Here is a 24,662-nt window from a genome sequence, read left to right on the forward strand (position 1 = left end):
AGGATGCCCCAAAGCATTTTGCAGCCTCCTGGCCTCACCCAGAGGTCTCTTCCCATCTAGGAAAGAGGATTAACTGCTGTGTTGCTAATTATGGCCCCTGTGTGGTCAGTAGGGATCATGTCACACCACAGAAATGAATCCAGGCTCAGCCAGAGGCAGGTGGCTGCCACAGAGATGTCCCTGCCAGCCAACAATTATGCATTATACCAAAGAAGAACTAGGAGGATAAATTATTATTTACATAATCCTCAACTGTTCTCAAAGGGGCAAATCCCTTATAATCACTTCTGGGTGTAAATGACCAACCCACCTTTCAGGCAGCCCAGCACAGCCACCATTTGTATTGTTCACAGAACAGTGAAGGTCCCTGGCATCCCACAGACATGAAATAAATGTAATGTGGTTTCCTACCAGCAGTAAAGGCTTGAGCCTTATAGCTCTGCTTTGAGGTGTCTCCAGTGGAGGAAGGAGGGGCTGCACAGGAGAGGATGGAGCAGAAGTGAACACAGATCTGCTGGCCACCTGGCTGAGCTCCCTACCTGCATCTATCTCTAGTGCCTCACCCTTATTTCCCCATCAATATGTCAAGAAAATATGAGATATCTGGGTGCTAAAATAGGCAGTGAAATAAAAATTTCATCTGTTGATAAGAATTTCCTAGTTCCTAGTATTTTTGGCTTAGCTTGCTTTCAAAATTCTTCATCAGCATTTCAGTGCAAGGTGCCTTTCAAAGGAGCTCACCCTCTGCAGAACTTGTAACAGTCCTAAGCAAACAGAGGGCTCTTGTTTCTCACTTGAACATCTCTCCAACCCTTGATGTGTCCCACCCTTCCTTTCAAGTGTTCACCACCCTACCCCAAAGCCACATCCCACATCCTGGCCCAGCTTTGCTGTGCAGTGCCCCAGGGCCCAAACCAAATGCATTGTCTTCACCATGCTCCTGAGGGTGTTGTGGCAGACTCTGCCTGTTTGGCCTCCCCTTTGCCTGCTGCCTGCAGGAAAAGAGCCCCCTCCACTGTGACACAGGAGCCCCAGGGGATGCTTGTTCCAGAGGAGCAATATGTGAGCTGCCTCAGTGCAGTTACACCTGCACCACAACAGGCAGGAGACAGCCAGCTCTGCCAGGGTGCCCACCTCGTCCTGGTTGTGATTAAACAGAAGGCAGAATGCAGGCACATCCCAACAGCAGCTAGGTTTGCAGATGGACCATCCTTCTGGCATCTCGGACTCCTTTTGAGATAGACTGGCCTTCCCATTCTTCTGATTAACTCACATGCTGATAAACTCCAGTGGTGACATACAACAAACAAAAAGAGCTGTCTCATCTCAAAACAAATTAATTACCTAATTAATTAGCACTAATTAAACTGGTCTTCAGTGCAGTGCATGCTCAGAACAGGTGATCTCATCTCCAAATTCCATATTTGCTTTTCTCTGGTGGACAGAATGGCCTCTGTGAGTGGCAGTATGTTTTGGACAATTGCATGTCCTTGCTCTACAGGTCTCCTCTTCCAGACCTCTGGTGATTCAGTGCTGGTGAAGCCAAACGCTGAGGATAGAGAGGCATCTCCCATCTCCTCTTGGCCTGCTGGAGAGGGGTGGGAGCTGAAACCTCAGCAGTGTCTTTGGTCAGTCAATGGAAACTGAAGGCTTGAGGTATGACATAATTTTGTACAATGCAGACATTTGGGCAAACCTGCAGGAGCACGAGTGCAAGTTCAGGCAGTGATGTGAGAGGGTGTGGATGGAGGCTGTCATCTGAGGCAGCTCTAAAACTGCCTTTAGGGTCCAGGTGGATGGGAGTGCTGCTGAGCCCTGCTTGCACTCCATGTGCCAAGAGAGACTTGGAAAGGAGAGCGCTGAGAAGGGATTTTTAGGGAGATTGGGGGTTTGGTGGTGCCCCAAAGGGGCAGTGTGGACACTGCATGGATCAGCTGGCTATGGTCCAGCTCAGTCCTCTAGGCACAATCCCTGCTCATAAATTTACTCCTTAGTGTTCTAGAACTTGGGTACAAGGCATGCACTTCCCAGAGCAGCTGTAGCTGAAAGCTTTGCCTCTGCTGGTGGCAGTGATGGTGAGACAAACCCTTCTGAGGCCAAGAGGTTGTGCCCACCACCTTGGCACAGGATGGGAAGGCAGCCTGTGTCCCTTTCCTGTTTCACCTTTGGGATAAGCCAACACTGTGGCTTTTGATTTGATCCAATGGTATTTCTAAAGGAATCTGGACAGCCTTTCAAGTGGGTTGTTTTCCTGAGTTAAACAGCAAAGTGTTATAAACCCTTATACAGAAATATACCAGATATACCAGAAATGTGTAAGCTGTGACGGAGACCTATGGAAATACCATGCTGTGCACAAAGGGCACAGACTCCTGTAAAAGTGCAGGAATTAGCTTGTGCCAGCATGGACTTGGTACGACCGGAGGGTGCAAGTGTTGAGTCCCAGGACAGCTCAGCTGGGCGCAGTCTCTGCCCCAGTGCCTGCAGTCCAAGGGAGAGGGGAGGAGAGGCTGGGCAGAGGGATTTGGCAGTGGTTTGGGATATATTTCACCCAGTTAAATTAGAAAGTGAAGTGGATACTGAGGAAAGTTAACAGGAATAGCTTGAAGCTTGTTACAGCTCAGGCACTGGAGAACCACAAGCTCCAGCTGCTCTGAGCTCAGATCCACCCCTCAGCTGAACATACCTGGTAATTACAGGCTGCAAACAAGCAGCGCACAATGACAAACAGGGAAAAGTATAGCCTATCAGGAGTAACTCAAATCACAACTATAAATATGATTGAAATGCAGTTTAAAGTTCTGAGATTTGCTGTAATTCTAAATGTACTAGTAATGTACTAGATTATATGTTTAATTTTACTGTAACATAATTTAATACTAGGCCATTTTTCAATATTTCAAGACACTGTCCAAAGGGTGAGCTGAATAAAGGAAAAAAGAATAATGGAAAAATTCAAAGAAATGTAACATCTGAAAAGAAAGTCCCACACACCAATAAATATATATTAAAAAACAGTCTGAAAAGGAATTTGTGAGTTGTCTCCTGAATACATTAGCATAGATAATATAGAGGAGTTTTGCCTTTCAACTTTCTCTTCTACTTCCTCATTGTTTGAAAAGTCGGTGAGGGGAATAAAAGAGAGTGGAATCTCAAAGACCAAAGATTTATGCTGTCATATTCGGTGTCAGAAGAAAGATGAAAAAAGGAAAGAATAAACCCCATTTAAATGTCAAATGTGGAAATACATAAATGTTTGGTTTGGGGCATTCCTCTTCCCTTCTAAACATTAGAAGAAAATGAATTTTCTTCACAAATCCTTCTTTGGGGAAAAAAAGGAAAATGATTCATGCAGAAAACTTCCACTGGGTCCAGTTGTAACATCTTTGCTATTTGAACTGGTTTGTAATCAAACTGCATTCTTACATCCATTTATGGATATTTATGTTACACAGAGTATGCAGCTTTGAACTTACCCATTTACATATAAGAATATGAGCTGATATCAGGTTAATTAATTTTACATCATCTTGTAGGGATATTTCACTAACAGGCCATTTCAAAAAAGGGAGTATCTTGACAAATGAAACTAGAACTGGATCTTGCTGAAATTACAAATTGAAAAGGATTCATATGGGGGGAAAGTAACACAGCCCAGGAAGAGAAGATGATGAACCTCTAGAATGCATGAAAATAGAGCTATTTTGCAGAAAGTCATTCCACAGCAATTTCTCTTTATAGGCATGTACTGTGCAAGTCAGGAAGTACACAGCGTGGAGCTTGCACTGCAATTTATTTTCACTCATTTTCAAAACAATGTTTATATCAATGCCATTTTAGATTTCTAGTCAGTATTTCTTGTGTGTTAGTTAAAAAAAATTACAACTTCCAACAACAAACAGCTAGCGGATATTTAACTACAGTTTCAGCTCTACAGTACAAGGCCTGATGTTAAGGCTAGGGTAAGGTCCCACTGGAGTTAGTGAAATGTTTGTCCAAGGGACAAAGCCAGACTGGCTCTGGAGGTCAGGTATGTAAAATCTGCTCACTTACAGGTTTGACCAATTGCATTTGCAACTCCTGTTTGGATCGGGGCTTGCCTGATAGAGCAAGCACACAAAACACAGGCCTAGGCTGATAATTTGTGTTTTCTTGCTTTCACAACTTTAGTACTGCTAGTTCTCAGTTTCCTGCATGGCATTTACATCCACATATATCCACAGACTTCTGTTCCAGGGAAGAGAGTGACTCACAGGTTTCTACCTGAATTACAGCTTATTACAGTAATTAGGACCTGCAGTTTTACTCTAATTTTGAGTACAGCTGTGGGAAGGAGATGAAGGGATGAAAGTTCATTGTTTCAAATTGCTTTAACTTTCAGTGTATTTTGGTAGGAGTGTTATAAAAAGACATGACTGGGTTAATTCTGCCAATATTTTTAATACCTCCCTAATGGAATTAATATGTTAGAGCTGTGGAAAACAAACAAACAAACAACCAAACAGACAATGTTGTCAAAAATTGGAGAGGGCAAGTGGGGACAAAAACGTTTACCAGGTCAGTTGCTTGGCATTCCTTATTCCTGTGGAATAAGCCACAGCCAGTCAACCAAAAATATTCACTCTGTACACCAGATTCCAGCTAATTTCCAGCATTTGACATTATTAACGCACTCTGGGTCCATTTACTTCATTATAATTAATACTGTTTGTTCCTCCTTTGAAGAATATGGCATTCACTTGGCAGTTGCTGCCTAGATATGGGCGCATGTATTTTGATAATCTCCAATAGGAACTGCCTGTATTTCCAGCTGCTACACAGGCCAAGCAAATTTCTGCAGCATGTTCAGTTCTGCAGTACATTCAGTTCAGTTCTGCAGTTCTACTTCTTGAATGAATTAAAACCTCAAAATTGTTCTCAAGTGTGTAGGCTATCCCAAAACAGACACATTTTGAAAAGACCTGGATTCTAGGAGATTGCATTAAGAAAGCTTCTTTGCTTAGGACTTGTGTTGATAGCTGTCAATGCAATAATTCTTAGATGATGCAGGGAGATATGGGCCTCTCTTGGTGAAGGGCAGCTGGAGGGGTCTGCTCTCTTCTTTATCTGAAGTACTGTAAAAGAAGCAGAAAGAAATCAAAATACTGCAATTTTTGCAGCATCTATCACTCAGTACAAGAAGAATAAAAAAATCAGGGAATTGTTTTATTAAACACTGTGATCAGCTGTCACTCGCAGCCTGTTTTTTTTCCCACTGGCAATGACTGATTGTCCTTTGAGCTGATGCATTTATGTCCCTTGATAACTTTGATATGAGAAAAAGCCAAACAGAAGGTAGAAGGGAAATTCTCTTCTTCTCTTTTGTATGTGAAAAACCATCCAAACATGGTGCTGGTCCAGGTGAACAGGACTGCTGCTGAAGGCTCTGCCATGCTCTGTAGCTGGTTCTGCTCACATGGGGAGCAACAAAGATAGAAAAGCTCTTAAAGCACAGCTCTATTTACCTGAAAATAGGAATCTGTAGCTGGGAGGACTAAATGAACAAGGTGAATAAACTCAGTTCCATCTCCCTGTTTAGACTCCTTTTCTCAGCACTTGTCCCCACCAATTTTCTTCTTCCAAGAACTATCTGTCTGCTTGGTGCACTGCCTTTTACACTTAGAAAAAGGTCTGCTAGTTCAATCAAAACATCTGCTACATACTCTCAGCTAATTTTGTCCTAAACATTAAAAGAAGCATAACCTTATTTTTTATTTGCTAAAAAAACACTGGGCCTTGACTTTAATTTAAAGGCAATTAGTAATTTCTCAGATTATGTGATCTGATATTTTTAGACTTCACAACTGCTCTTAAGTAACTGTAAGTCAGGAATGTGCCTCCAGACATATCCTTTATACAACTAATGACTTTTCTCATAGGATCAAAAACATTCTATTCTTTGTAATATTAATTTGCAAGCAAAATCTGTGTTTTCCATTTAATATGTTTGATATAAAACCCCCACATATTACAACATCGCCTTAAAAATACACAGTACTTTATTATACACTTTGTTAACATTGGCTTAACAGAGCTAAATAGGTTTCTCTCTAGGTGGTTCTCAGTAATCACCCCTTCTCCCAGCCTGGCATGAGCTGTGGAATACTTTCACACCCATATCTTTTTATTCCAGTGGCAAATAAGTTTTATTTCTTTTACTATCACAAAGAATTGTCCTTGAAGATCATTTGTAACTGCTTTACTTTTAAAAAAGCAAAACAGTAAACAAAGATTAACCTGATGTATGTGTTTTTACTCACTTCCATCTCTCTGCGTGCAAAATTGCAGAGGGCTGAGTCCTTGACCAGTGCTGGAGAAGAAAGGATGCCAAGGAATAATTTCCAGATTATGGAAGAGTAGATTGGGGTGGTCTCTCACATGAGTGCACTTTACACTATTGCTGTACCAGCTGATCTGTCACAGAGTTGACACAGGTTATCTCAGGACTAGGGGAAGGACCCTCTGCTGTCACTGCACCCTCGTGCGGAGCCAAAGCAGCCACAGCAGCAGCAGCAGCAGCAGGAGCAGGAGGAGGAGCAGCAGCATCATCATCATCAGCAGCAGCAGCAGTTTTACTCCTGGAAGATAAAGTTCCCTGGCCAGAGGCACAAAAAGACCTATTGAGTAGCCCTTGTGCCTTTGGGCAGTCTGCCCTCAGTGCAAACATTTGCACACTTTCTGTGGGCTCTTGGAGAGTTTCCACTTCCAGCAATCAAGTAGGAGAGTGCAAGTGCCAAACCCCTGCTTCACCATAGCTGTACCATCCAACAGGTCACTTGGATGCTGTTGATGTCTTGCATGCCTGGACAACACACTTGGAAATGATGCCCTCAGAGAAATAATGTTGGAACAACTCTTCTTGTTTCAGAAACAGCCCAGGCGATGGGCATGTGCCACCAGTGGTCCTTTCTCAGTGCTACCAGGGACAGTTTTGGAACCCTTTTTGCTGTAGTATTGTTATGTCACCCTTATCAGATCAGTTTGCTGATCAAACACGAGCACACCTGCCCACGAATGGGCAGCCAGTGCTACAGACCATGAGCTCAGCAGCAGCAGGGAACCTTAGGGGGCTTAGCAGGAATAGAAAATCTCACACTAACTTAAAATTTGCAGTGCAAATAAGTGCAAAAGCTTGGGCCAATCTAATTCAGTTAGGTTTCAATTTCAGAGAAGTTAGTATATTTTATACCACTTTCTGTGAGTGTAGCTTTGAGTGTTGCACTGTTGGTGCAAGATCCTGTGTTTAGAAGATCTAATAGAGAGTGTATTTGTATTTTGTTGTTAGTGGAGCCAGACTACCTGTGTGCATTCAAGATCTATGTCTGAATTTATTACATTTCCAGGTTTATGCACTCTATAAAAGACATTGTAGGGTCTTCTCTATAAAACATGAAGCCATATTGAATGTAACTGACTTTGTTACATTAGCTCTATTTTCATGCATTCTAGACTTTGTGCCTTAACACCTATTTCTTTATCAGCTTTCCTAACCTTCTATGCCTTTACATGAAACCAGGGATATATGTAGCAACAACCTACAGCCACTGAGGGACTTTATGGTTGTTCTACCATATCTTCTTCATGAAGCCAAGAGAAACAGCACACTTGTCTATATGGAAGTCTCGAGGGACAGACTCTTCTCTGCTTTTTAAAATTTTTTCATATTTAATTCCTTATCCCAAGAAGAAGGTTGGGATTAAAGGGATGCTTGCAGGCTGTCACCATCCAAATCCAAAGGAATCAAGATGCTGGAGAAAAACATACAAAGCCCTCTGGAAAAGGAAAGTTCAGGAGCCTTTCCAAGTGCTAATGAAACCAGCACCAGAACAAAGCACCACAAAGCTGCATAAATATGTTATGGTTTATATCAAACATTCAGAAGGCTTTACTGTAAGATGGGGATGGAGAGGAGTCTCTTGATATAAACAGCTTCAATCTTAGAGGCTGTCTGTGTTCAAAGGTAAATAAATAGCTGTTTGAAAGAGGAAAGAAAAGTATTTTGAAGTCTTAAAATACAGTTGTGTTTTCTTTGTTGTTGTTGTGTTAAATCCTTGTTTGGTTTGAGGTCTTGTTGAGCTTTGGTAATCAGGTCTAGGAAACAGGGACAGGTTAGAAATAAAGACTTTTAACAACACAATGAAAAACAATCTGCAGTGCATTCACAGGAGTGCTTGTCTTTGTGCCAGGCACAGTCCTTTCATTTCACATATTACAAAGGAAAGATAGTAGTGGGCTTTTCTCAAGACCAAATGAAACAATCTTTCCCTCTGCAGCCAGTTAGGGAGAAAATGCAGCTTTTTGTGAAGGAGTGCCAATAATATAGTTACTTTGAGGGAAGGATTTTCAATTTCTTGTGAAAACTCTGGTTTTGAAGAAATTAGCGTGTTATAACATATTGATTTTCTTCACAGAAGTTTTGATCATCTTTTTCCCCAGACACAAAGTGATCATGATGGGAGTGCTTCAAATCTTTCAGGGATGCGAGCTTGCATTAGAACACTTCTGATTTAATGACTTTCCGTTGGCTTCCAGGAAACTGATGTGTTGATTTAGAAGTTCTTTTTATTAACTGCCATTAAGAGACTTTCAGAGGACTTGATACATCGGAGCTCTCTGAGATTTTTTCTGTTTATTAACGAAACCATTATTTAAAATGCAGACTGGCTGGACATTTAAATTGACCTGAATTTATGGATCGTCACAACATTAAGGGGAAATTTGTTATAAGACATATCTTCAGGCAAATTCAGTGGTGAGAAAATATACACCTCCCTTTTATCTCATGGAACCACACCTTCCTTTCCCAGGAAATGTCTCACTTTTTCTGTGCAGAACTTTTGCTTCAACCATGTACAAAAATGTGCAATCATTTTCTTCTAAAGATTAAAGTGTAAAAACAATTTTTGGTGAGATTCTAATCCTGTTGTTTACATTCAGTTATTAGATAGCAACCTACAGCATTAGACAGCAGTGATACACACATAAAGCCCTTTGTGGGGAAGGAAGGCAGGTTTTGGTGTTTCAGAACATCCTTTATAAAGGATGGTGAACTATGAATGCCCTTTGGCATTTGGAAAGCTCCTCTGAATGTGATGTTTGCCTTCACTTCACTCTTGCCTTGCCTTCACTCTCCAAACAGCAGTTTTCCTTTCATCTGCTATTCCCAGGCTGCTGCTGAGGTTCCACAGAGGCATCCACCTCAAAAGGCTGGAGAAGCAGCAAAACAGTTGAGTTTGCTTTTTTTGTTTCTTCAGTGAGGAATCCTCATATGTAATACAAACAATCAACATCTGTGGTTGCATGAACATAGTTTTCTCCTAGAAGACATATTCAAGGGTAAGTTTTTTGGGCACGAAATTTGTGAAAACACATTGAATGCCAGTTTTATCACACTAGTAAGCTACAAGCTCCAAAGAAGGTTGTAGAGAAGATTCATTGCAAAGAAAACTTGCTCAGGGGACATCATCAGATGACAATCAATTTCAAACTTTAAATTAAGCCTTGATGAGACACAGCATTGACTTCATGAAACAATCCTCAGCAAAAGGAAAAAGGTGAAAAGCCCTGCTACAGCAGTGATACATACTGCAGTTTCCAACCACAGCTTCACCCAAAAATTCTCTTGTGTCAGGGACTGTTGATCCAAATTTCTCTTGAACAAAAATTCTAATATAAGTGCACTGAGATCAGCCAGTTTCACCTTCTTGGGTGATGAAAGATAATGAATAAGTGACACATTTCTTCCATCCAGCTGGCTCAGGTTTGCTCAAAGCTGCTTTCAACTTCCTGCCATGGGTATAGCCCACCTCTTGGTCCTTCAACAACATCTGAGACAATTGCAGTGTTTCCAGGATTATGATTTTCATATTTTTATTTGGATGTACTGACTACATTTTTATCTTCAGCTTTTCATTTGTTTTTTTTTTTCCAGTTACCATAATATTTAAGTGATTCAGGTATTTGGCACTACTTTACCTTCCTTGGGCATAGTAAGAATTTCTCATCCTTCCATTTGCACTTCTTGCTATTTTAGCCTATGCATCCCATTTCACTAGAAATGTTTCGTTTTCTTCCATTCTAAAGACAAGAATTTATTTTTCATTCCTGGAACAGCAGCATCTCAAACTCACTGTATACAATTGCTGTTTCTACTTTTTAAATCACTATTTTTGCTGACATTAGTGGCAGCAAAAAGAGGGAGTCCTCTCTGCTCTGATTTATTTCAGCTGTGTGGATTGTGAATATGTATATTACTAGGGACAGAAACTGAAACTGACTTTTAGAAAAAGGTATTTGGAAAAAAAATTTGGGGGCAATATTTTAAAGAGAGTTTTGGTTTCAAAGTTGTTTCACTTAAAGCCCAAAGAACTGTTTTATATGACAAAGTTCTGTTGCAATTTCCTTTTCCAAAGAGATGCCGCTTAAACCATGTATCAAATCTAGAGCCAGAGTTGACAGATGAGAAAGTGAATAATTGATATATTGTGCAGTTTGAAGACCAAGTTATCAGTAAACTGTCGTCTTTAAGCCACTGGCATTACTTCAAATTTAATCCCTAATTTATATCCTGAGAAGTCTTCAGTGTTATTAATTGTATCCACTAAGCAAAATTGAGAGGACAGCACAGGAATTTGTAATAAACTGAACATGGAGGAGAATCCTCTGACATTTCACTAGCTTCCAACTGTTTCATGAGGGATAACTCCTAATTACTTGTACTATAGGCTCAGTAAGCATTAGCTACAGAAGCAGAATCTCTGTGATTTGTGTAGATTTCTGTCCAGGATAATGAAGAGGGGCGGGATGTTTCCTGCTGAATTTTGTCTGAGTTGACTCCAGTAGGGCATATTTCCTGTAACCACAAGAAAATGAATTTGAATTAAGAATAAATTAGACACTTTATTAAAATTAATTTGCACTTACATTAACTCTTGCTCTTTGAGAAAAAAAACCTCCAACACGTCCACAAGTTTGGAATATATTTGCTGTTTTCAGGCTCATGATATTACCATACACAACAGTTTTTGTACTAATCTTTTCTAGCTTTTCCCCTTAATATTATTTTCTAGAAGTCTCTTCACAGAACTTTGAAGGGAAAGAGCTGTAATTTCATGTGCAGAGTGTTTGTTTTTTAATAAACAGAAAATACCCCCAAACTCCAAGGTTTCATTGGTCTTGAGGTCAAAAATCCACCACATTTTGATGCCTTTTCTACTCCAAATTCAGCCACAGTGAAGATGGACCACAACTATATTCATACTTCAGCCAAGCTGTAGTGTTATTCATCAGAAAGGTTAATTCACCTATGGAGCATAAATTAGAAAATGCCCAAATCTCAACTGTTTTCAGCTCGAGTGAATTTAAAACACATCTCATTAGAACAAAACAATGGCCCACACTTCTGGCTGCATCCAAGCTAGGAAATAGATGGTTTTTGGGGGTTTTCAGTGTGTAACAAATTAAGTCCACACAGAAGGCATACCTTTAGGGTGTGCCAAGACCACCCAGCAAGCTGGTTACCACAGCAGAATTAGAACTTGGGAGTTCCTGGTTTATTGTCTAAAGTTAAAAGCACTAAACTGAATTTATTCAAAGGGAGAAAAAAAGTGGCCAGAAAGTAAACTTTTACAACATGGTAGTAAAGTTAGAGCTTGTTAGAATATTTGAGATTATTAGCAATAGGATTTTTGTCAAAATCAGGATTACTTTGGGAAAAAGAAAATGTCTAATACAACTGCTGTCTCTGTTAGCAGAAAACCCCAACACCACATGCTCACATTTGCAAATATTTTTGAAGAAATTCCTACTGAGTTGACCAATGCTTATCTGGAGCTTCAATCTTTGTTTCTTGGTATTTTAAGCCAGTGTAAATCAAAGGACACCTGGGAACTCTTTCTATAGTTATTTTAAGCTAAGCTGATGGGTCTTATTCCATAGAGGAATCTAAAAGTGTAAGTTAAAAACCCCCAGGTATTAATTTTACTTTTGTCAGTTTATTACAATAAGGTAACAGCACTCTTACAAAGGTTTAGTTTGTCACCAGAATGTTTCTGCAAATACCATAAGCCACTTACACTTCTGTTTTAAAGGATCACTCACTACTGTGTGAATAAACACTATGCAATAAACAATGTTGCTACATTTGTGATTTCCCTGAAGTTTGCCAAATTCTGATGTCTCATATAATCTTATGCCTCAAACTGATTTAGTAGCATTGTAGCAGCCAGTCTAACTGTTGCAGAATCACAGAGCAGTAATATTCTCCTCTTCCATCACTTCACAGATGAGGGAGGGAGGAATAAATTTTTTGTTGACACCTAATAGAGCACACACAGCAAATGTTTACTCAGCTCTTCTGCTTTGAAGATATTGTCAAGCACTCTGCTGACAGCCATTACTGTTCCTGCTTGTTTAGACGCAGCTCTGAAATACAGAGATATGGAACATGAAAAGTATTAGACTTCAGTGATTCCACAGTGTGGTGACAATGTTGTATATTACAAATCCATTTCAAATCCAAATCTAAAAGATATACAAGTGCTGCAGCTTGGGAGGCAAAAAAGAGCTTGAGACCACAAGCTTTTCCTGAACTTTGAGAATTTGGAGAGAAAAGAAATGTACTCACCTCCAGATGGTCCCCAAGTATGGAAACTGCTTATTCTAGTTCTATGGGAGCATGGATGCAAAGGTCCTCTGCATCCAGGGCATGAACAGAAAGATGCTCTATGACAATCCCATATTCCTGGTATAGAAAAAGGTCAACCAAACACCTGGACTCTCATCAGCCATCTTCAGTTCTCCTTCCTCTAAGTGAAGCCTGGAGTGCTCACACATCCCACAGAGCCACACGGGCTCAGGGCTGGCTGAGCCGCCAACAGCTGGTTCACTCTGTGCTTGTCACATGAAGATGTGGTGTCAGGAACAGCTGTGTCACACACTGCTTGCAGAGCATTCCCAATAAATGCTTCTGGTCCTCACCCCATAAATTCAAGCTTACATAGTTCTGGGAATATTGCACACCCAGTGTTATCAAATACACAGGGAATGGACAAGCCCCTGACCAGAGGGTCTCTGGAGGAGCAGCCTCTACTGATGCCAGCAAGCACTCCTGGAATCGTGTTCAACAGGGAAGGCTCTGCACATCCTCTCTAATTCTTCCTATGAGTTCTAGCAAACACACTATGTGGAACACCTGAAATGAGATTTTGCTGTATTGAAAGTAGAAGTTTAAACTTCCTTCTATCACATCTGTTTCCTTCTAACAACTTGGAAATGAATCCACTCTTCATATTTAAAAGTTAGTTCCTGTAGACAAATGTTGATCTAAGTTACATTTTTTTGTAACTTATTAGGCTGTGGTTTAATACACGTGGTACTTATACAGAGCCTACTGAATGACTTCATTTATTATCTTCTCATACCTATAAAGACACTACTGTTTATGAAAGAAAAGAGTTCCAACAATTGCACATGCTGAAGCCTAAGTTCAGCTGTTTAGCAAACTAAAGGCACTTTTGCATTAATTCCCCCATACTTTTATTGTTTTAGAAAGATCTATCAAGACCAATATTTAAAGTAATTTTTTCAACTCCTTGTAGTCATCCTTCCAACAGTCCCGCTACATAGCCAGTGGCAGTCCTGCTTGGAGGGACAGCAATGCCAAAGCTGAGCTGAATTCCCAATAGAGCTGCATCCTGTTTACCTTGAGAAAAAGGAATATAGGAATTCACAGCTAATGTATGTTTGCATCTCAGCATTTCATGTTAAGAGTTCAGGCTACATTATAAAGGCTAAAAATAGCTTCTACACAGGACTCTTCAGGACGCTGAAGACAATCAAGCGTTTTCTTGTGGGTATTTTTAGCTTTCTTTACTTCTACAACGAACAGTTTTGAGGAGTAAAGCATTAACATTTAACTTTACGTAGTTAAATGTCGCACGACTCCCTTTCTAGCAATTCCTCTTGTTAAGTTCACCTTCCTGATGAGTTAAAGCTCAATAATAGCCATGGAAATATCAGCATGACACTTTATTAAAAGCTATGAATATTTTGTTATCTGCTTTTGAACAATCTCTGCAATGAGATTAGTCTCTGCAATGAGATTTTTTAGATTTTGAACAATCTCTGCAATGAGATTTTTAGTCTCTGCAATGTGTCTCATTAAAAATTTGTGAAACCTTTCTATCCCATTGACAGAAATTTAAAGCAAAATAAAAAAATGGTGAAGTGTAAAAGAACTGTGAAATTTGCTTTTAAGTACCAGTAATTATATGAATTCTCTGCAGCTGTATTACTGACACAATATCTCTATAAGAAGCAAAATATATAGACAATTTAGAAGAAGCAAAATATTGCATAATCACACTCACAAATTTCAAGCTGACATATTCCAGAGATGATAACTTGAGTCACAAAGAACCTCAGTGAAATCAGTTTTGAAGACTTTCCCAAGAGTTCAGTCCACATACATTGCCCATAATCAGTGAAAAGTGTCATTTTTGCACAAAATTTTACACTTCAGCTGCAAAGTTTTCTCAGTAATATAAAAAGGAAGTAGCAACTCATTTATGGGCAGTACAGATTGGGCTGAAGCAGAAACTAAACTATACTTAGCTTTAGGACTGACTGGCTACATGACTGTTGGGAAATCATTTAACCTATTCCCTTTTCCCAAACTGCCCCAGTATGTGGCCCCTGATTCTGTGAAATACTTAGCATGTGTGTGATAGTTCAATGTAGTGAAATCATATATATATATATATATGGCATTTTGTGTGACCATTTAGCACACACAATTGTGCCACATCATTGCTGGATGCAAAGTACCATTAATTTAAAATCGATATGCCTGATGTCCAAAGGAAGTCTATTTCAAAACAGCAGTATCTGAAGGAGGAAAATTTCTTTTTGTTTTTTATGTCAAATAGTAAATGCAAATAATGTGAATAATGCAAGTATTGTGAATGCAGACTAATTACTAAAAGACACATTCTACAGGTGAATTCTCATGGAGATGGAAGGTGTTTACTTCTTATTCCTCTCCTCCAGCTGAACCTCATCTCTGCTATGAACTTAGATTTTACTTGCATCATATCTTCAAACAGTGTTGTTAAATGAGGCTACACCAAACACCAGCACCAAACACCACTACCAGCATTTAGCAGTGGAACTGAGAAGTTTAGGTAGTGTTCCCCAACTCACACAGCAAAGCAGAGTAAAACATTGGTACTTGAAGCCACAGTTCCTAAGTCAATATAATCTCACTCTTTTTGTGGCATTTGTGGTCCCTCTTCCAGGCCTTCCCTCTTTAGTTTTCAAAAGCCTGATTTTCACACAGTTATGGAGACAACCATGACTACTGATAAAAATTCACTGCATTAGTTACAAAGCTTCGTGTGCCAGCAACAGAGGTCAGTGATAGTGCAAGTGCTCGTCCTGATGGAGCTCTCTACCATGGGTTTATGTGCTTATGTGCAATTGAGTCATCTCAATTGCATCTCACAGTTCCTGAGCCCTAATGCACAAAATACACAGATTTTTTCAGTCAGTTAGTCATTCCCATTACCTATGGCACAGTACAAGTGCTGAGAAATAAAGGGAAAAATAAAAAACCCTCCAGAAGACATAAACTTAACATAAGCTACAGGAGGCTGACCTGTCCTGCAGTGAAATCAAGCTGCAAGCTGGACACAGGGTTGGATGTAAGGCCATCATCAAGGCCCCTCCTCCAAGTGCAAACACGATTATCAAGAAGAGAGGCATCTGAAACCTTAATCAGGTGCTAGCACAATGTACTTATTAAACACTTGTAACTACAAATCACAGCCCCATAGCTGGCCATGCCTTTGTGCAAAACAGCCAGAGTTTCCAGAAATAATGACCATGAAAAGGTCCACAGTGTGTGTGTGGACAGTGCTTCCATGTATTTGCAGTAGACAGAAGACTACAAAAGGTGTCATTTCCTTTCTATTATACATATCTATCACATTATATCTATTCCTTTTTGTTACATATGATCAATGTCTCCTAACATTTAGCAAAAAAAAAAAAGAGAAAAAATCTTCTCACCCAAAAAGTCTTGAGTTTTCCCATTCAAGAGCTGCAATGCATCATTAACTTCTATGCAGAAAACATTGTTCACTCCAACCAGCAATTAGTGGCAACATTTCTATCCTGTGCAGTGATGAGATTTTTATGCTAATCATTACACAGCAGTAAATTAATCATCTGGGCACATTTAGATGGTATGTATATTTCATGAGACAGATATAGATATCAAGATCAGTTTGATATTTACTTATGGTAAATGGAAGTGTCTCAAATCGCTATGGGGGAAGCATACTAACTAAACACACAGCCAAGGATGTTTGTAATGGAGCAGCAGAATCAGCACTGCTTCAACTCTCTCCTTGTTTTAAATTATTTTAAGGGAGCTAAAAATCTTGTGAGAACACAGAGAACAGAATCATTCAAAGAGACAGTGAAATGTCACTATTGTCTTGGCACAATGAAGGACAAAAGCAAACCTACCCTACAATTCTTCTTTTATTACTGGCAAAATTACTTACATTACATTATACAGTATTGAAAACAGATTTTTCATCAGCATTTGTACTGTAGTCTAGTCAGGTAAATGAATTATGTATTGGCCTTATCCCTCTGTAACTATGTCTGAAAGCTTCAAGTTGTAGCTGAAAGGAAGACTACCCTCCCTTCTCAGCAGATACAAGAACTTTGTAATATCTTGAGGAAAATTATTATCTGAAATTTAAATTTTTGACATATATTTAAATACTAATGCTGGTTTTTTTCAGGTCTCACCTCACAGATCTTTGCAGGCAAAACCCCAAATTTTTATTGGAGGGACTATGTACCTATAGTCTCTTTGACCTAGAACATTATGAAATTACTTATGATAAGCACAGATTTATGGCAGGTGACCCTCACAATAATAATAATATTATAAATAATATCCTAAACTACTACTTTCCCAATTAAAAGTTGAGAAAGATTCTCAAAGATTAATGCTATGTGAGTGGAAGGAAAAGTTATGTTGGCTTAACTGGATCACCTCAGAAATGCTCTTGAATTGAAAATTGACCAAGTGATCCATGTTTAATGGCCACTAATTGGAATAACATAATTGCTACACTGAGCAGTGGTAAAGATAAGCTACTGCACAGATGGTACAAAATCCCACTGGAAAGAAAAGAAATTTATTAGCATCTCCTTGTTTATGGAAAGTATTGAGGGAGGTACATCTGAACAGGCAGATTACCAGGACAATACTATGGACAGATAGGTCTGAGAACTAAAACACATCAGGAAAAAAAAAGGGAGAATCAATGTCTTATTTCAATGAAAACTGGTTTTACAAGTTAAAAAGAATCTTTGTTTTTCAATGTCAGAAATAAAATATTTTATTTTTATTATTCTTATAATAAAAGAAAGGCAGTTTGATTTTTGACCTTTTTTTTTTTTTTCCAAAACCAGTGCTTCTCTCTAGGGCTGTGTATCTGAAGCTGACATGAAGGTTACATTTTCTTCAGGGGCACCATGGCCTTAATTTTTACAGTCTATCTCACATAGTTGTATTGCTTTTGGCCTGGGAATGGTTAATTTTCTTACTTAGGAGCTGACAAGCACATCTTGACATGTGCTGCGGTGCCATGTGCACACTTGTAGTGTTATTCTCCTCTGCAGAGGAGTATTCTTGACTCCAGAGATTTTCCGTTTGACTTGAGGCAATGGAGAAAAACACACATAAACACCATTTCCAAGAGAGCACAGGTTAAGATTTGCAACAATATAGGTAACTTCACAGAACATCCTTCTGAATTTCTGATGTACAAAGCCTCATACCCTGAGGGAAAACAATATGGAACAACTATTCAGGAAACAGTCAGTCACACTGTGTGAAGGACAAAAAGCTGGATTTGGAGACAGCTGAGGATCTGTCAGTGGTGAGCACCTCCAAGTATGCTCTTGTCAAGCAAAAAGAAACACAGGCATCACCCCTTGAAAGCAGAGGAAATCTTTGCTAACTCTATTTCAATATTTTTTCTTTAGAAAGATAGAGTGGCATATCTCCAGACAGCTTTTATGCTCTTGAAATGATTTGGAGGGAATATTGAAATAGTTAATAAATTTGATGGAAAACAGCTATTATCACAGTAAACAGATACCATGATTATGAATTCTGTAAAAATGAATTGCTCACAATTCAGCTATTGCTCAACAGCAGAACTGATTAACAGCACTAGGGACTGCCTGCTATTTGGTATAATGCTCCATGTTTGTAACATCAGTTGTTTGGTGCTGACTACATTGCAGCAGTTATTCACACACTAAGTTTGCTTGTTGTAAAATTTAAAATCACAAACGAGGATCACATCCCAAGGAAATGAGTAGAAATCATGCGCCTTAAAATATTCCCCCAGACCAGTTAAACCTTCTCATATCCCTACAGATATGGCTGAAACTCATCTGAATATTCATAATCTTAGTAAGAAAGAAAAAACCCCAACCCCCCAAACCAACAAAGTATATAAGAATCAAATTCCCAGGTTAATTCTCCGATCAAAGCAAATTTGTACCAGCATCCTCTAGCCCAGCTTCAGCATGGGAGACCATCCCTGCAAGCCAGGGGCAGCTAGGAATGGCTTCAGGATTCCGAATCAAAATCTGCTCTTACATTTTGTTTGGATATCAGCTGGCAAGTACTGAAGGTCACAAATCACAGCTGTGTGCTGTTTCTGAAACATGGCATTTCATAGAAAACTGCCACACGAAATTCTCTGCCTGTCACAATGGTGAGTCTTCCATGAGAAAGAAAAAGACACACATGGCTTTCCATGAGGAGGTGCCCAAATAAACACAGGAGAGCTGGGAATCCTCTGTTGGCTTTCTATCTCTGTGTCCTGGTTTATCTGAGTCTTTGGTGAACCTCTCATAAGACCTAAAAATGGACCTGAGTTAAGCTATTATACTATTTAAGCATTTTGATTATGATTTGATCATTCTACCATATATTACCAAAAAGACAAGATTGATTTGTCCTATAACCTGAAAACTTCTAGAAACTACAGTATCACCTTAAAACAGTAAAAAGAAAGAGCTGTTTCGTTAATAGTACATAATTCCAATGCATAGAATGAAAGACAGAAACAAAACCAATAAGCATGTACTCAAAATCAATACACCAGTCTGATGCAAAAAATTTATTTGGTATAATCTTCCTGCTGCACAAGATCACTGTGCATACAAATGTTTATTATTTCATAGTCAAAGAGGTATCATATCTTCATCTGAAATACAGGAAGTACTTAAACGAATACATTTAAGTGAAAATCACAAGTGGAAGAGATCAAAACAGCAAAAAGCAGGAATGCATAAAAAAGAATGTGTTTTGAGGAAAACAGATATAATAATAAAGCAGAAAACCAAGGGTAGCAGAATTTACTACAGCTGCAGTCCACATGCATTAGTGGACTTACAATCTTTACTGAAGAACAAAAATCTTCTTTCTTGCTGTTTTATTACCTTGGCAACATATCCTCCATGTCAGCAATTACATAGGAGACAACAGTCCAAACAGCAGCACAGAGATTCATCTGGTTTGAATCCTGAACTGTCATCGTGTCCCCTTGAGAATGATGAAACCAGAAGTATTTATTGATGTCACTACGCAAGCTGGCACCTACAGAGAAAAATGGGCAAAGTTCCATTACAGGAATACAAATATTTAAAGAGGAATATAAACTTGAATCTGTTCCTTGGCTGTTAATGATTAAAGCCACATGCAACTGTATAAAACTCATAATACATTTGAAATAAAATGACTGTACAGAGCTGTGCCATGTGCAGTTTGTAGGTTTTAGGTTAATTGACTTGTGTGAGCATGAGGCAGCAAAAATTCACACTGGGGAAAAGCCAAGCTTCCCCTGGGAGACTCGTTTCCTCAGCAACAGTATGCATCCATTTTCTTCTGAAACTAACAGAGTTCAAGCAGGAAAATCCCTACAGTAACTCCACAGCAGCACTTCCCCTGTTCTCCACTGATGAGTTACAACTGATTTATGAATCCTTTCCTTGCTGTTACTTGTACTGGGGAACACTTTGGAATTAGCTTCTGCTTTTGAGCCCCAATACATCACAAGGATGTGCTGTTTCAGAACAAGTTTCCAGATAATCTGGGGTATCCCAGGTAGCCCAGGATTACATTCCTCTCACAGTCAGGAGTCCTCATCAGCTGGGGCAGAAGGAAGTTGAGTGAAATCACAATTCTTCCCATTCAGGAACAACTGATTCCCTCTGGGAGCACCTGGGCAGGGAAAGGACTACTTTTCCCCAAGCCAGGTGGGTTCAGGGAGCACAAATAGTGCTTGCAAGGCATCACTCAAGGCAGACCAAAGCCAAGATGAGCTGGAGAAGCTGTCACCCGACTAGGAGCTGCAGCAGAGAGGATTATTACCTTGGCTATTCTCTGCTCCAGTACCCACTGACCCTCTCTAACCCCCTATTCCCTTGAATTTCCTTCTTTCCCAGTTCATTACCTCTGTCTCTCCTCTAATTTTATCAGCCTCCTTCAGCTTTGTTGTAATGTCAACAACCATTCCACCATTAATAGAATTCCACATCAAATTTTGATATTAAGTAAATTTGATATGTTTTCCCCACCACACTCATTCACTGTTTGCAATTCCTTTGCACTGATTCCTTTGTCCTGCTCCCTGACCAGGGCTAGGAGGTGCACAGCTCCCAGGGAAGGACTCAGCACAAGACCCTCTCCTTTCTTGGTCTACAAACCCAGAGAACTATGTGAATTCACGAGTGAGAGCTATGGGCTCCATGCAGAAACACAGACTGAGGATACTCCTTCCATACCAAGTAAGAAGGAAAAAAACCCAGGACTGTTTGACTATAAAGATGAAGTACATAAATTATTGATATATTTATTTACATGCAGTGGAAATCAGGATCAGATGAGGAACTCTTTGATAAACTCAAGTGTTCTTGCAAGACTTACTGTTATGATTTTTCTTGGTTTTCCTGAGATGCCTGAAGCCTTTGAAGAGAATGAAAGCAAAATTTCCCACAGCATAACTGTACATTCCTGTAATACATTTTTTTTGGTCACTCAAACAATCATTCAGAGAGCCCAGCTCTCCCTGTGGGTAACAGGCAGGTTTCTCTTGCTGTAATGGGGACTGACTTGGATGGCTCAGTTCACTGCTATTTTAGAGAAAAGGAATAGAAAGTTAATGCATTTTAATTCCACCCAAGGTGAAGATCCCTTCACAAGAAGGATGATAAGCAGAAAGACCAAATACTACAGCATAAGGTTATACAGTATTGTGATTGATTTCATTTTAAGAAGCTCTTCTTCATCTTAAATGACCTCTTTGTTCCTGATGTGAAGTATTGCAATCCCACACAAGTCACTGGGTAGGTTACAGGTGCTGAATTATGTTCTAATAATTTTAGCATTAAATTTATGTCGAGTCACAGTCACTTTTACAATTTTCTTCTGAATCCTTTTAAATATATGAAATCATGAAAGGATTGAACAATGGTAAATTCTTTAACCAATGGACTTCTGCACTACAGGCACATTACAAGTTAAGCTGTTGAGGCAACCCCATTACTGTTTTTGAACTGTAAGTCTCAAGACAAAAATTGCCCAGATTTTGTCACAGAAATTTCACTAATCAGAGTAACTACGGATTTACAGAATAGCACTTCATTCCTATGAGTGGAACAAAGACAAACACCCTTTGCTTTGTCATGTTTAACTCTCTGAAACACTGGAAAAGATTTTTTTCTCTGAATTGATTTTATAAATCAGAAAATTACTGACTTTGGCATCAAGCAATTACTGTGCAAGAAAATCAAAAGGTTCTCAAACTGGCCATGCAGTCTCTGTCATCTTGTGGGTTAGCATTGAAACCAGTGACCTGCTAACATCTTGAGAGACTAAGGAAAAACCCTAAGAAAATAGTTTCATCCTCTGTAATCGGAAACTAAAGTGAAAATCCATGTTCATGGCTTTGAGCACAAGAAGAGTTTACACCTGAGGGCCTCACACAAACCTCTGGACATGAAGCACTCTGGGGCACAAATATGACTGGAAGCAATTTTCATTGCAAGGAAGTCTCCTGCTTCAAACTTGAGGCTCTTCCATGCTGATGGCAGCTGCCTGCAGACATTTCTGCTGCCAGAAGTCACCAGGCTCAGTGAGACACTGACAGGTGCCCTTTCACCAGTAAATGCATCCATGAGATCAGCCCCTGCAGATGACCATGAAGAGGGAAGTTCTGCAGGGTCCTGCAGACTGAGTCATGTTGGGTTACCTCAATAAAGTTCATAGGGACCTTCAGCCTCTTTTCTAAAAATCTAACAGAGGAAGCAATGCTGTGAGTACAACTTTTGTTGTTGTTGTTTTGTTGTTGTTGTTATGTAATATTTGTCTCAGGAACAACAGTCAATAACAAATGGGGGCTTATTTTTACCAAGCTGGGAGTCAAGTAACAGAGATGAAGAGCCACGGCTCACAGACCTATAAATTATTCACCTATGTCCATGCTAGCCACCTAGAAAGGGAATGGCAAACAACCTTGAAAGAGCCCATAAGCTTTAATTAGGTACTTAAAAACTCTCAGTTGGGTGGTGTTATGTAGGTGTGTACCACATATCTAATTCTGATTTCCAGCTGGAGCCAATACTTGAACAGAAAACCAAAAGATGGGCTTAGGTGCTAAGCTGTCACATTTCATGCACTTTGCACTTTTCCCTGCATTTGCAGAGCAGTCATAAAGAAAAAAAGGTGATGTCTGCCAAAGAACTCTCTTTAATTGTCCTTTTCCAGTCTGTTCACTTTTACAGTGATGCAAGTCACACGAGGAACACTGCTGACCAAAAATGAGATCAGTGAGAAAGTGCTAGCTGGATATAATAGGTGCTGTGGCATGAAAAAAGGGAATGTTGAAAACTGCTGTCAAAAATGCCATATGTGTTACTAGACTACATCAAAAATACTGGAAATTAAAAACTGAAGAAAAAAATAATTTACAGCTTCAATAAAATTATACAAAGATAATTCATAGCACCATTACAAGGTGACAGAAAACCCTCTTTAGCACAGCTTAGTTACCTGATTTAATGCATGTTACTGCATCAGCAGCTATCTAGTGCCACTGGTGTTCCCCCAGGGTCAAACACTAGGACAAGTTGCCCAGAGAGGCTGCAGAGTTTCCATCCTTTGAGATATTCAAAACCCAACAGAACATGGTCCTCAGCAACCTGGTACAGCTGGCCCTGCTTAAGCAGGGGAGTTAGACTGGGTGAGCTCAAGGGGTGCCTGCTAAACTCAGCCATCCTGTGGCACTCTAATCCATGGTGCCTTGGGTCTTTCAGACATCTCTTAGAATTCACATAACATTAAAAAAAAAATTCCTCAATTCAAGCTCACTCCTGTCTTGAACTCATTTTATGATTCTCTGCTTAACCAGCTACATCATACTTGTTTTGAGGCACTGCATAAGGCAGGTAAAAGCAGCTGCTTTGGTCATTCATACCGACCATGTATTTTTAGTAATTAGCTATGATTACTAAGTGAACTTGATGCAAATATACACATATTGTGGAATTCTGAAAAACACTCCATCCCTTCTAGCTTCTGATCTTAGCATGAAATGCCCAATGCAAGCACTCATTAGCTGATTATAAGGATATTATTTCCTTACAATGTGTTCATATCAAACACCAATTCTTCACACATTAATTAAACTAACAAAGGTCTTATTGCCAGCCTCAGAAGATGAGATGCTGCTATTGATGTAAAAGGATGCATGAACCACAAAATGAATGATGGGCATGTCAATGATGACCACTGCTTCTTGTCACACTCTGAAAGGCACTACTGCCTTCATAAGCACTGATGTCAAAACTAGAATGTAACTCTATTGCCAGATATTTGAGCATTCAAATTACTGTCATTTTGCAAAAAAAAAAAAGGACTGGAAAAGTAGATAATGATTATCAGATTACAATGGCAGTTCTCATAAAACTGTGTTCCATAAAACACAGATATCTTCAAGAGGGGAAGCATGCAAAGTGTGCAGTAACTTCAGAGTAATTTTACATCTTAAAACATTTTGCATTAAACTCCTCCCTACATTTTCCTTCTTTTCTTTTTATACCCCAAACAGCATTTAATTGCCAAAGGAAGTCAAATTTGAGTTGTGGAGTCAATACATGTTTGCTACAGAGACCTATCAATAGCTTCCCAGTTGCCTTTGCTTTCAAGTGAACTTCACAGCTATGCCATGAATCTTTCAGATACAGTGGGAAAATCCCCACTGTTTCTGTAACTTCTCTTGGGTGTCCTGGGTCTTCAGTATCACAGCCAGATCTCTGGGACACTGACCTCTGCATGTATGTTGCCTTAGACAGTGAAGTTAATATGCTAATGGTTTATGAAAAAGTGTGTAACTTTTTCAGGTTTCATTTTATAGCAGTCCCTAGAGGACCTGACAGAATTGCCAATCCATTATTTTATGTGGCATATATACACCTGTCCAAAGAGAAAAGACTCCAGCTCAGAAAAACATACACACTAAACA

At 39.5% G+C, this 24,662-nt stretch overlaps 1 protein-coding gene across 2 annotated transcripts in view; it reads right to left on the reverse strand.

Moving 5' to 3' along the window:
• Positions 1-19,244: 19,244 nt before the first annotated feature.
• The window catches only part of CPQ (carboxypeptidase Q), a 148,523-nt gene continuing 143,105 nt past the window's right edge, over positions 19,245-24,662 (reverse strand). The window contains exons 8-9 of one of the 2 annotated variants that reach the window (XR_012583124.1): positions 21,068-21,273; positions 19,603-19,738 (exon numbers count right to left, since the gene is read on the reverse strand). Coding sequence is in view for 1 of the 2 variants with exons in the window: in XM_005479483.4 (XP_005479540.2) it covers positions 19,578-19,738 (161 nt within the window). In the remaining variant the exon portion in view is untranslated. Of the gene's footprint in view, positions 19,739-21,067; positions 21,274-24,662 lie in introns of both variants that reach the window. The other variant, XM_005479483.4, reaches the window with a different exon arrangement.

Source organism: Zonotrichia albicollis, chromosome 1 (genome assembly GCF_047830755.1).
Source record: "Zonotrichia albicollis isolate bZonAlb1 chromosome 1, bZonAlb1.hap1, whole genome shotgun sequence".
Taxonomy (NCBI): Eukaryota; Metazoa; Chordata; class Aves; order Passeriformes; family Passerellidae; genus Zonotrichia; species Zonotrichia albicollis.